The sequence below is a fragment of the Lampetra fluviatilis genome, assembly GCF_964198595.1.
Source record: "Lampetra fluviatilis chromosome 74 unlocalized genomic scaffold, kcLamFluv1.1 SUPER_74_unloc_1, whole genome shotgun sequence".
In the NCBI taxonomy this organism is placed as follows: Eukaryota; Metazoa; Chordata; class Hyperoartia; order Petromyzontiformes; family Petromyzontidae; genus Lampetra; species Lampetra fluviatilis.
This window is the reverse complement of record NW_027620433.1, coordinates 201,171-214,263: the sequence shown is the minus strand read 5'-3', so window position 1 is coordinate 214,263 and position 13,093 is coordinate 201,171. Positions and strand designations below refer to the sequence as shown.

The following is a 13,093-nucleotide window of genomic DNA, read 5'->3' as shown; positions in this document are numbered from 1 at the left end:
CCACTGGCTAAGTCTTCAGCTCCGTCTTCGGGTCTTCAACTGGGTAACTCTCCCCGAGTGCTCTCGCGCGTCCCCCTTTATACCCCACCTGCGGACGTCGCTGCGAGCACCCACTTATTCGACCAATCGCCGGGCGCTGGCTACGATCCTCTTTTCCCACATCTCATCGTGCCTCACCACTCACGCCGCGCCGCCCCGTCATCTGTCACTCCCGGCGCGCGCGTCCACACCACGCCCACAACGCGTGCCCAACCCCGCACCCCGCGCCGCCCCGTGATCCATCACTGTCACAGTCGGCGCACGTCAATACCACCACTAGACATGCATACATGCATACTTACTACGTACATACATGCTACATGCACATATACTTACTACAAACACACATATAAAAATCACATAGTAACTACATAGGAGACATGTTACATGCATGAATGTTACATACTTACGACCGGAGTGTGATTCGAAGAGGACCACGGAGTGATTCGAATAATTTGAATGCGATTCGAATATCACACTTCAATGTAGGTTGTTCTAATCAAATTACAATTATTCGAATCCCACTATAGTCGTATTAGAATCACACTGTCCACTATTGGATGAATGTGTGGCAATAGAAGTTAATGGCTATTTACAGTATATACACACATTTAAAGAGTATAACAATCACACATTATAACATATATACAATACACAGGATTTCAAAAAGTTTTTAAACATTTCTATTCATTTTTTTTAAACTGAGAATGTCGTTGTCCATGTGGGGACGGAGCTCGGTGGAATGTATCGTCTCCGCTGTGTTTCGGAATCCGTGTGATCACCCAGTCACATCGCCTAACTCCAGTCACAGCGCCTTACCCTTTAAAATAACACTACAAACTAGTGTTATAGTAAACTATAATGTTGTGAACTCTAGCAATATAAGCTATGAGCGATACATTATAACGCTATAAAATAACATCATAAACTAGTGTTACAGATTAGAACACCGTACATTGAAGTGTGATATTCGAATCTCGTTCGAATTCTTAGCTTCACACCGTGGTCCTGTCTTTGCCGCTGGCCCCCGAGGTCTCTCCCTGCTGGGCGCCGACTGCAGGGGTCCCGCCGTTCCCCGACCCCTCGCTGGTCTGCGAACAGATGCTGCCGCCGCTGGGCTCATCGCTCGCGGGGTAAGGACTGTCGCCCGACGGTTCACCTCCCTGGTTCGCACCTCCGCGAGTTCGCGAGAGGGGCATGGCTCGTCGCCGGCTTCCGTACGCCTGTAAACGCATCGTTGCCTCTCCGCCAATCCAATGCGACGCCTCCCCTCACACAGCCCCGCGCATCGATCACACGCTCTGAACGGGGGTCAGGGGTCGGAGGGCGAATGACTTTGCTCGCACACGCGCGACCGCCGCGAGCGGGTGATAACGTTCGTTTAAAGGGACCGCGGAACCGGTGTTACCGGTGGGTGTGAGCCCTCACACCGCACAAGTCTCCACGGCGACAGACGGAGCGGGCACCCGTGTTCTCTAACACACGTAAACTGTAACACCTTAAAGATAACATTAAATATGAAACGACTATAAACTAGTTTTTTTTATATAATTTATAACACCGTAAACGGAGGGACAGAATTAGAATATCTATACTCTTTGGTGCTTTCGGCAAAGTCACGTAGGAAGAAATAAAACAAAATAAATCACGACGTTTCGGACGCAACACAAGCGCACAAACGATGTCTGCAGCAGACATCGTGCTGCTCGCAGCAGACATCGCGGATATCGCTATTCTCACCTGAAGGCGCTTGTGTTTCGTCCGAAACCTCGTGATTTATTTTGTTTTATTTCTACCTACGTGACTTTACCGACAAAAACAACGAGTATTAATTCCTGCAGTCACGAAAGCTTCAAATCAATATTAGAATATCATTCGAAGTATTATAATCACAATGTGATCGTATTCGAATCACACTCTGCGCATTTGTATGTATAATAGGGTACGTGCAAGCGAACTGTGCTCGTATGTATGTAATATGTATGTCCGTTGGACATGCGAACCGGGGGTCTGATATGCGAACTGGAGGGTACAGGATTAGGATCTAATAAAAATGATTAGAATAACACTATGGTCATATTAGAATTACACTGAGCTAGAATGTATGTTATATGTAGATGCACATCTGGAGTCGTAAATGTAACCTAGGAGGTGCGCGGTTTTAATCGCATTTAAATTCATCTTCTTGGTTCTTTCGGTAAAGTCACGTAGAAGGAAAATAATATGACTTTGAAACCCCCCCTCGCCCACCTCCTACGCATTTCCCATAAATATGCTAAATTCCTCTTGATATGCAAATTAATTTGTCAAGGCGCTCTTCTTCACCCTCCAACCCAGCTTAAATATACGCTCCAAGCATGGTTGTGTTTAATTCTTCACCTGAGAATGGCTGCTTGCGTTGTAGCCGAAACGTCGTGAGAATTATTTTATTATGTTTTATTTTTAAAACCTATTACTAGGATATAAAGAGTTAAATAAGGGAAGGCGGGACAAAGGGTGGGGGTAGATTCACAACGAGAATAAGAGCGGGGGAGGAACGAGGTCCGGGGCTGTTTTGGTGGAATATCGGGTCCTGGCTGGTTGCTGTTTCGTCGTTGTCGTTGCTGTATCGTGATTCCGGTGTTGTAAGCAGTGTTACAGGCTAAATAAAATAACCCTCTATAGTCTACAGAGTCTGGAGTCATTAGAATTGTAACGATTCATAATCTCACGAGCTCATCGTGGGTTTGTTCAATTATGTATCTATTTCCATACTTGTATATTGCTATTCGATGCCATTGAGATAGAACATTCATCAATCAGTGGGCAACTTGATTCTAATACGACGATGGTGTGATTCTAATAATTTCATGCGATTCTAAACCTGGCACCTCGCAGGCCACATTTTGGTCTTCTGATCCGTACTTACATATAACGTAGATTTGAGCACAGTGTAATTCTGGTACGACAAAAAATGTAATCAGATCCTGATCCTGCACCTTCCGTTTCACAGATCCCACCCTTGGTTCGCACGTCCATATTACATACGTACATATTACAAACAGACATTACATACAGACATGTTACGTAAATACATGTAACGTACTTACGAGCAAAGTATGATTCTAAGAGGACTACGGAGTAATTCTAATAATTCGAATACGATTCCAATATCTCACTTCAATGTATGGTGTTCTAATCTATAACACTAACTTATAATGTTATTTTTTAGCGGTATAATGTAGAGCTCATAGGTTATATTGTTAGAGTTCACAACATGAGATTTTACTATAAAATTAGTTTACAGTGTTATTGTTAGAGCGTTTTAATGTATAGCTATAAAAGTAATATTGTTAGAGTTTATAATGTTAGAGTTTAGTTTATAACGTGAGAGTTTTTGGCCGTGCCCTGTCCTCGTGGGACCCCACACGGATTTGGAAATAATTGCAATGACCATGAATGAGCTGAGATTTGAGTGACTAATGTTTACTTTGTTTCAACATGACTGAGTGCAGGTTAGTGCCATCTGGGCTTAGCGAATACTACTCATGAATTAACTCATACTCCTTTATGAAAGACATTGTAATCATGCCTTTTCGTGACGAATTGTTACCTTCAATAGCGTCCTCAAATATAAGGCTAAATACACAGCAGATGGAAGACTGCTTGTTGGGGAGATGTAGCTTGGGTAAGGTGCTGTCACTGGAGTTAAACATTCGCTGCTTGGCCCCGTCGACAGCAGCGGAGACGATCCGATCCACTGCGCTCCATCTCCCCACAAGGTCCACGAAATTCTCAGTTTTTTTTTTTTATGAACGTATGTTTTTCAAATCATATGAAATGCAATTATGTTATAATATGTGATTGTTATACACTTTATCTGTTTACATACTGTTGTATCTATGCCCTGTTTTCCGTTATTAATATTAAGAATAATTAAGAATTTTTTTTTAATTATTATATCTATATATATATTTTTTAAAATTAAATAATGAAAACAACCACTACAAGCACACCAGGAATCTGTGAAACGGCCATTAAACTGGTAAGAAGTCAGTCTCAGAGAGGTCAGAGACATCCAGATGGACAAAGATCGATAACCTGAACTCCCAAGACATCTTGAGATGCACGGAGGGGGTGCAGAGCAGAGTAAAGGATAATAACGGTTGCCACTCGCGTTTCTTAACGTTTTCCTAACCGAAAAGTAGAAACTTAACAAAAATAATTAACCAACAAACCATAGGTTTTTTTATTAGTAATTAGCTTATATTACTCGTATTCACCGCATACATATTATTTAGAATTATATGTTTCCTATCTACACGACCTTCCGAAAAACTAAAGAGTACGAATTCCAGAAAGCTTAAGTGGAAACATAGTTACATTTAACCTCAGGACATTAAAATATAACTCAGAATAAAACACCAATCTCTGGAGAACTAAACTTGGCGAAGCCCCAAAATAATAATGTGACGAGGATCATTACGAATATTCATTAATCATAGACGAATGATAACCACGATACTAAGACCGAAGGAACTCATAAAATATAATTCAAGAATAAATGTAACACACAGGACCACATAAATGTATCGCATACATCTCCTCGACCACCTTTGTCTTCCAGCGGGGTCTGACCTCAGAATGACCCACGCAGGGCAAGCAAGAAGGGAGCAGAAAGGTCACAAAGGGAAGGGTTTGTGCTGACATTCGAGAACATCTGGTTTTTTTTTTCTGTTTATTTTCCCTCGCAAGAGACGCGGAGAGAGGAGAGGGTGCTCACGTTTTAGTTAAACACGGCCGTCTTTGTCTCCCCGCAGCACAAACAGATGGCCCATGAATGCTTGGAGGGTTAGGAAAGGTCGCGAGGAAGGGTCGCGGGGTGTCTGCTTCTTCTCGCTCTGTTTGTGTTTTTTGTTGCCCGCTCACAAGGAATGCGCAGTAGAGGGGAGTCACGTTTTGAGTTAGGCACGGGCGCACACACCGCCTGAGAGCAGTCTGGGTTGAGTCGTGCTCAGTCTCGCAACTCGGCTTGCGACGCGGTGTTGCGACGGGGCTCGCAAGAGAGGTGTGGCAGTCGTGCCTCAAGGAGAGATGGGACGACGAGACGTCGTTAAAGTGACAGTCTGAGAGCAGTCTGTCCGAGGCGCTCGGTCTCGCAACTCGGCTTGCGACGCAGCGTTGCGACGGGGGCTCGCAAGAGAGCTGGGGCGGTTGTGCCTCGAGAAGTGATGGAACGAGGAGGAGTTGTTCGAGTCGCAGAAGTCTGAGTTCAACCTGGGTCGGGGCTGGGTTTCAGCCGTGCTCCGTCTGGCGGAGCGTCGTGAGGAAACGAAACACCGATGCCGATAGCCGGTGTCGCTTCTCGCAGAACGAAGTTAAGTGCGAGTGAAGCTGGCAGCTGCACGAACAAGGGAAGCACGGAGCAGAGAGAGTGACGAGTGACGACAAGCAATCAACCTGTAAAAGGGCGGAGATCGCCAAGCGTCGACCAAGCGTGCAAAGCAGAGAGCGCGAAGCAATGGAGAAAGCCTGGTCAAACGGCTGTGAGGAAGAGGACAGCGCCATCGAATGCCCCGTGTGTTTGAGGGCACACCTACCAACGACCAGTGTAAACAGACAAGACGTCCAGAGCGTCACCGAGCGTCGTGCCAACTCGTCATCCAGCAGTGGAGAGAGAGAGAGCGCAAGAGCAGCACGACTCGGACGTCACCGGGCGTCACCGAGCGTCGTGCCAACTCGTAGTCTAGCAGTAGAGGGAGAGAGAGCGCAAGAGCAGCACGACTCGGACGTCACCGGGCGTCACCGAGCGTCGTGCCAACTCGGCATCCAGCAGTGGAGGGAGAGAGAGCGCACAAGCAGAGACACGCAGGGGCTCGCGGCGGCCACGCCCAACCCAGAGAAAACTTCTGGCCGCTGTTTGTATCCTCCTACACCACACAAGCTAACAACACAATTAATATTACGAGGAGACAACGCACACAGCACGCACACGAATAAGACTTAAAAAAAAAATGTATCTTTGCGTTTCAAAAAGGGTTGCCATTTCGAGGTGGTGCGTTCAATATCAACTGATCGTGCAAAGCAGTTGCTGCCGTCGAGTTACATGAATAATAAATGTTTTAGTCATTCATTTTCGTTAAATGCATAATTTCGCCAATGAAGAAGTATTTTTAGTCATTCATTTTCGTTAATTGCATAATCTTGCCCATGAATTTATTGACGAATACCTGCTTTTGCATGATAGAATGTCACATGCTTGTTAGAATAAAATTGCTTAACACCAACTGTTCGAGTGCTTCTTTCCAAATCCATGCAAAACTATCTAATTCTTGATAACTGTATCCTGTGATGAGATATGAAAATGGAGACCTAAAATATCATAACACACACTAGGATAATCGGTAAACGTTTAATCGATGATAATCGTGTTATCCTGATTGATATAACACTGGATAAACGAAGCTGAGCCTAATTATCATAACTGCATACATTAACATAATCGCAAGCATCCGCATAAATTACTACGATTATCTCCGTGAGTATAATAATTTATACATATAATTACTCACATTATCATAATTTATGCATATTAACTCACACATTAACATAATTAATGCGATTTGCGCATTTTTCGGAAAATTATTAATTTTTATTATTTTCATCAAAATTTCATAACCCGACACATACAACAATACCGTTTATAGCTATTCGATTAAATTGACATTACATTCATCCAACAGTGGACAGTCGACGACTACAGTGGGATTTTAATAATGGTAATGAGATTCAAATCTTGCATATCCTACCCCCGGTTCGCATTCACTTAACATGCATATGGCCAAAGTGTGATTCTAGCATTATCACAGTGCGATTATAATTATTATTAAGCGATTATAATCACGAACCTCCATTTATGTTGTTCAAAACTAATAATACCGTACCTCTGTTTTTGTTGTTATAAATTATGAAACTAGTTAAAAGATTATAGTATTTAAATTATTTTTGTTATCGTTGATAGTGTTACAGTTCACATGTCATACTTGATGATTTGGGACCGTAACGTTGCGAATAAATTTATAATGGGGACCTTTCCACTCCAGTGACGAAGATCCTCCACCTGAAACTCGCTTAAAACACGTTTTTGCATTGAACATTGTAAAATAAATAAACGGACAAATATTTGTTAAAATACGTTTTTATTAATCTGCAATAATTTTTTCGTTAAAACTCCAACCGAATATGTATTATGTCCTATGTTCAAACAGTTACAGTACAATGCAAACCATATCCGTTCCAGGAATACCAAAGCGTTAAAGTATCATTCCCCATGATATGCTTATTAGTTTAACACGTTTGTTCACTGTGCGTCTATGTTGAAGGAATGGCTTCGCGCCCGTGTGTGTTCTCTGGTGACTCTGAAGATTTGACGAGTGTGCAAATGTCTTCCCACACACAGGGCAAAAAAATGGTTTCTCACCAGTGTGTGTTCTCTGATGAGTTTGAAGAGTTGATGACTGAGCAAATGTGTTCCCCTCAAGGAACACGTGTTAATCGGGTAGACAGCCAAGATGCTGCCGGTTAAGGGCACACTTGTGTGACGGAGATCCTCCACCTGAAATTCTCTTACCATGTTTTTTCTAGGAACATTATAAAATCAAGACCGGACAAACATTTGTTAAAATACGTTTTTATTAATGTGCAATAATTTTTACGTCAAAACTCGAAGGGAATATGTATTATGTCATATGTTCAAACAGTTACAGTACAATGCAAACCATATCCGTTTCAGGAATACCAAAGCGTTAAAGTATCATTCTCCATTATTTTCTTATTAGTTCATCACGTTGAAGTCAATGCCATATATCCAACGAACGCGTTATCAATGTACAACCAAAAAAATCTATATACTTGAAAAAACATCCGTATAAAATGTTGAGTAAAGATGTTCCTACAGACGCTTTCCAACTTGAGCTCAACAGAAACACGACCAGTGCTCATCACACCACTTCAGCAAGTAATCCGATAAGATTACAAACCACCGCTGTGCACGTCACGAAACTCTCACAAAAGCTGTATAACTAAAATGGAAAAAATTACGCACAAAAGTACTCGATATGGCTTAATAGGTATAACCACATGCAATATTATGTTTCAGTCACCCCGAGCTCTCGGTTTGATCCTCGAGCCACTCCATTACATCCAGCCATCTCTCGGGATCCAACTGCATGGGATCGAAGGTGGAATTACCTTCAGGAATCATTGCAGCACCTTGAATTTCACCTTTTGATTTCAGCTTCCTATCATCGTGGACCTTCTGATGCCTTTTAAGATTTGACGACTGTGAAAATGCCTTCCCACACACAGGGCACAAGAATGGCTTCTCGCCCGTGTGTGTTCTCTGATGGTTTTGAAGAGTTGATGATTGTGCAAATGTCTTCCCACACACAGGGCACAGGAATGGCTTCTCGCCCGTGTGTGTTTTCTCATGATCTTGCAGATTTGATGCCTGTGCAAATGCCTTTCCACACACAGAGCACAGGAACGGCTTATCGCCCGTGTGTGTTCTCTGGTGACTGAAGATGTGATGACCTTTCAAATGTCTTCCCACATACAGGGCACAGGAATGGCTTATCGCCCGTGTGTGTTCTCTGGTGACTCTGAAGATGTGATGGCCGTGAAAAGGACTTCCCACACACAGAGCAATTGAATGGCTTCTTGCCTCCGTGTGCGTGGGGCTGTGGAGAGCGTCTCTGCTCCATGTGAGCGTAGTAACAGCAGCTGTGTTATCAAGTAAAAAGTACGCTATCGACCGCAAGGATGTTTAGCGTTGAGTTTTGGATTGTGTTAACTGCAAAAACAAGAACGACGCTCGCGTCTAACCGAGACGCAAAAAAATCCCGCTAATTTGACGACAAACACGTTTAAGAGTTTTTGCGCGAAAATAGACACTTACTTGTAGATTCACGGTATATCGATGTCTGGAACCCGTCTGAAGATGTCGCCACGAACTCTCCCGACGCAATGTCGCCTAACTGTCGACACAGCAATTGTGCTCGCCAGGCTGCGTTGTCTCGCGGTTGAAGGGCGATCAGCAGAGCGACGAGTCGAGCGTCCAACCTCATCAAGTTCCCTCTCGAAATGGCATTGAGCTCTGCTTCTGAGCCGCCTTATAACTCCCCCCCTAGGATCCAATCCTTTGTCTTTCAGGATATTTGCATTCGATTGTTAATTTGGAAGGTACAATATGCGTGTATATTAACATACCGAAGGGTAATGTGCCCATTGTGCTTCATGCATGCATATGTAAGTGCATCTCAGTGTGTAATTGTGCGCTTATTTTGAATAAATGGAAAAACTTTGTCCTCGATTTAAAGTGAATGCAGAGAAATTAGCATGTAACTTTAGAAAAGGAAGAGAACGGCCTTCTCGACGAGGGAGTGAAACCCAATGGGTAATATTCTTTTACAGCATTACAATGGATAGGTTGTAGTTCATATGTTATAATATTACGTTTCACTATGTTAGAGCTTAACATGTGAGAGTATACAATATCAGAGTTGATCAAATGCGACGATCAAGGGCGTCAATCGGGTGAGTTTGATCAGAGGCTTTAATCAAAGGCGTCATCCCATCACGGGACATCACCTCCCTGCGTTTATCACAGCAACAGAAGCAACTACAACAGCAACAACAACAACAGCAGCAACATCACATTTCGAGGGCGACGCAGCTACTTCCGATTCTGCTGCCCAGCTGTTTGTAGTCGGGACCTGCTCTCGCAGGACCCCACACGTCTTTGGAAATGATTGCGATGATCATGTCTGAGCTGAGAATTAAGTCACTCAAGATTACTTTGTTTCACCATAACTTTAGGTAGGTTAGTGTCATATGGGCTCTGTGAATACTACTCATGAATGAAATCACACTCCTGTATGACCAACATTGTACTAAATTTGGTTGATCGAGTAGAACAAGGCACGTGCCACGTCCAGATGAATTCTTATCAACAACAGTGTCCCTAAATCTGATGCTAAAATAAATGTTAACACTGGATTAAACGTGCACATCTTAACCCCTCCCTCGCATTTACGACTAATGATGTGCATTTGCAAGTAACATAAATTCAAGCACAATAAAATGCTAATGCGACCATGTCCTGGAAACCATGGCAAGGTCATCCCATGAGGACTGCCTTAATGAAAACCAGCATGGAAGGGGCCCAGTGTGGGGCCGGCTATGCTAATGGATTAGTCCCGTGTGTATGTGTGATGTGAGGTCTCATGGCAGCAGTCATTCTCCACTGTAGTCCTGGCATCTGCTGCTCAGCTTCATTCCCCAGCTGTGGTCCCAGTGGCACCGTCTCTCTGGGGACCCGTGTGGTGTGTGTAGCGAGTATCACGGGGTGGGCGGGTAGTGTGGTGATAGTCACGGTTGGCACCGATGCACGACCACCGCCACCACCCCTACTGGGCGGTGGACCTGCCACCACAAAGCAGCACGCGGCGGAGGAGTGAGGCGATCGCTCTCGCCACGCGAGCGAGGCCCCCTCGCTTCCTCTTCTTTTCGTGCATCTCCACCTGCACCTCTTCCATCTTCTCCTCCGTCTCATCCTCCTCCATCCCCTCTTCTTCATCCTCCGCCACCATCTTATTCTCCTCCTCTTCCTGCGCCACCTCCATCTTCTCCATCTTCTTCTCCTCCGCTAGCACCATCTCTTCCTCCTTCATCTCCTCCTCAACTTCTGGCACCACCATCTCCGACACCGTCTTCTCTTCCTCCTCCACCACCATTGTTTCCCCTTTGTCCGTCGTCTTCATGTCCTCCACCACGACCATCTGTTCATCCTTTGTTGTCTCCTTGTCCTCCATCTCCGTATTGTCTTTATCCTCTCCCTCCGTGTTCTCCTCCATTGTCACCATCACAATCTCGTCCTCCTTTGCCTTCTCTTCCTCCGATTTCTCCTCTGTCTCTACCTCATCCTCCATCATCTCCTTCACCTCTTCCTTCGTCTCCTCCATAACCTCTGTCTTCACTTCAAAGGGCTGGACGAGTGAGGAGGAGGGCTGCACTGGCTTAGATCTGTGAAGAGACAACACGACACCGTTCCACCTTGCTGCTACGGCAGACATCGCCATACTCCCATCGTCCGTGGGTGGAATATGTGCCAGATTAATTCGAGCTGAATAGAAACAGCAATAACGACACCACTTGTCCCTTAGTTGATGCACTGTCTTTACATCACCCACCTCTATGACCTCTACCTGACCCCGCCATGGGGGGAGCAACTTGGGGGATTTTCCCGGTGGCACCTGGAGGCAATACACCATGCCCTGTCCCCCACTGCCCATGGAAGCACGTGTTCTCGCAGCCCCGAGTTCTTTTCATTCGCGGATTGCGCTCTGGTGGGGAAAGGTCCTCGTTATGAATCGTTTCGCAACGTTCAGGTCCAGAATACCGAAGTATACCGGGAATTACCTGTACTTAAAAAACATGTAAATTGATAACACTATAAACAATAACACTAAACATTTAACGACAAAATAAATATCAACTGGTTTTATAGTTTATACCACCATAAACGGAAGAACGGTATTTTCATTTCATTAGAAGTATTATAATGGCACTCTACACATGTTTGTAAATTGTCAGTTCAATCGAACTGGCGGTAGGATATGTGAACTGTGGGGGGTACAGGGTAGTAATCGCATTCAAATTTTAGAATAGCAAATTACTGTGCTTGAATGTATGTTATGTGCAAATGCAAATTGTTAGTCATAAATGCGAGGGAGGGGTTAAGAGGTCCATGTTTAATCCAGTTATAACATTTACTTTAGCATACTATTTAAGGACACTATTGTTGATAAGAATTCATCTGGACGTGGCACGTGCCTTGTTCTACTCGATCAACAAAAATTAGTACAATGTCGGTCATAAGGGAGTGCGTTTTCATACATACGAGCAGCGTTCGCTTGCACGTTCACTATACATAAATATGCGCAGTGTGATTCCAAAACGATCACATTGCGATTCTAATACTTCTAATTATATTCAAATATTGTATTAGAATATGTCTATTCGTTGGTTCTTTCGATAAAGTCACGTAGGTAGAAATAAAACAATAAATCACGACGTATCGGACGTAACACATCGCGGACAACGCGATTTTCATCTGAATGCGCTTGTGTTGCGTTCGAAACGTCGTGATTTATTTGGTTTTATTTCTACCTACGTGACTTTACCGAAAGAACCAAAGAGTATGGATTCCTGCAGTCACAGACATGTTACATGCATATATACTTACTTCATACAGACATGTTAAATACAGACATGATACATGCATGCATACTTACTACATACAGACATGTTACGTACAGACATATTACATGCACATATACTTACTACAAACAGACATGCTACATGCACATATACTTACTACATACAGAGATGTTACATGCATGCATGTTACGTATTTACGACCGTAGTCTGATTGGAAGAGTACCACGGAGTGATTCGAATAATTTGAATGCGATTCGAATATCACACTTCAATGTAGGTTGTTCTAATCTATAACACTAGTTAATAATGCTATTGTATAGCCTTATAATGTATAGCTCATAGTCTATACTCTTAGTTCTTTCGGTAAAGTCACGTAAGTAAAAATGAAATTAAAATTAATAAAAATAAAACAATAAAAATCACGACGTTTCGGAGGCAGCACAAGCTTCCGTCTTCAGGTGAAACCGTCACAGCAAAATATCTGTACCTTATATAGTGGTTAAGGGGGGAGGAGCCAGGAAGGGCAGCGGGGGAGGAGGAGTTGTGAAGTGGTCAATTACTGCTTTTGTTATACTGCTGGGTGGGTAAATGAATTAGATACGATTACGCCGCTCTTTGTTATGTTGTTTGTGCGCAAGTCACTGTGGGATGAATGGACTCGTGGTCACTGTTTATACCAGTGTTGGCTGTTAGAGTTTACTATAACACTAGTTTACAGTATTTTGTATATTCTTCAAATGTATATGTTAATGTTTAAGTTATATTGTTGGAATTCATAATGTTAACGTTCACAGTG

At 43.5% G+C, this 13,093-nt stretch overlaps 1 protein-coding gene across 1 annotated transcript in view; it reads right to left on the bottom strand.

The window, feature by feature from the left end:
- Window positions 1-1,034: 1,034 nt before the first annotated feature.
- The window catches only part of LOC144953869 (uncharacterized), a 33,994-nt gene continuing 21,935 nt past the window's right edge, over window positions 1,035-13,093 (bottom strand). The window contains 4 exon segments of the mRNA XM_078884521.1: window positions 1,035-1,262; window positions 7,383-7,511; window positions 8,333-8,597; window positions 8,599-8,740. Of these exon segments, the coding sequence (XP_078740647.1) occupies window positions 1,035-1,262; window positions 7,383-7,511; window positions 8,333-8,597; window positions 8,599-8,740 (764 nt within the window).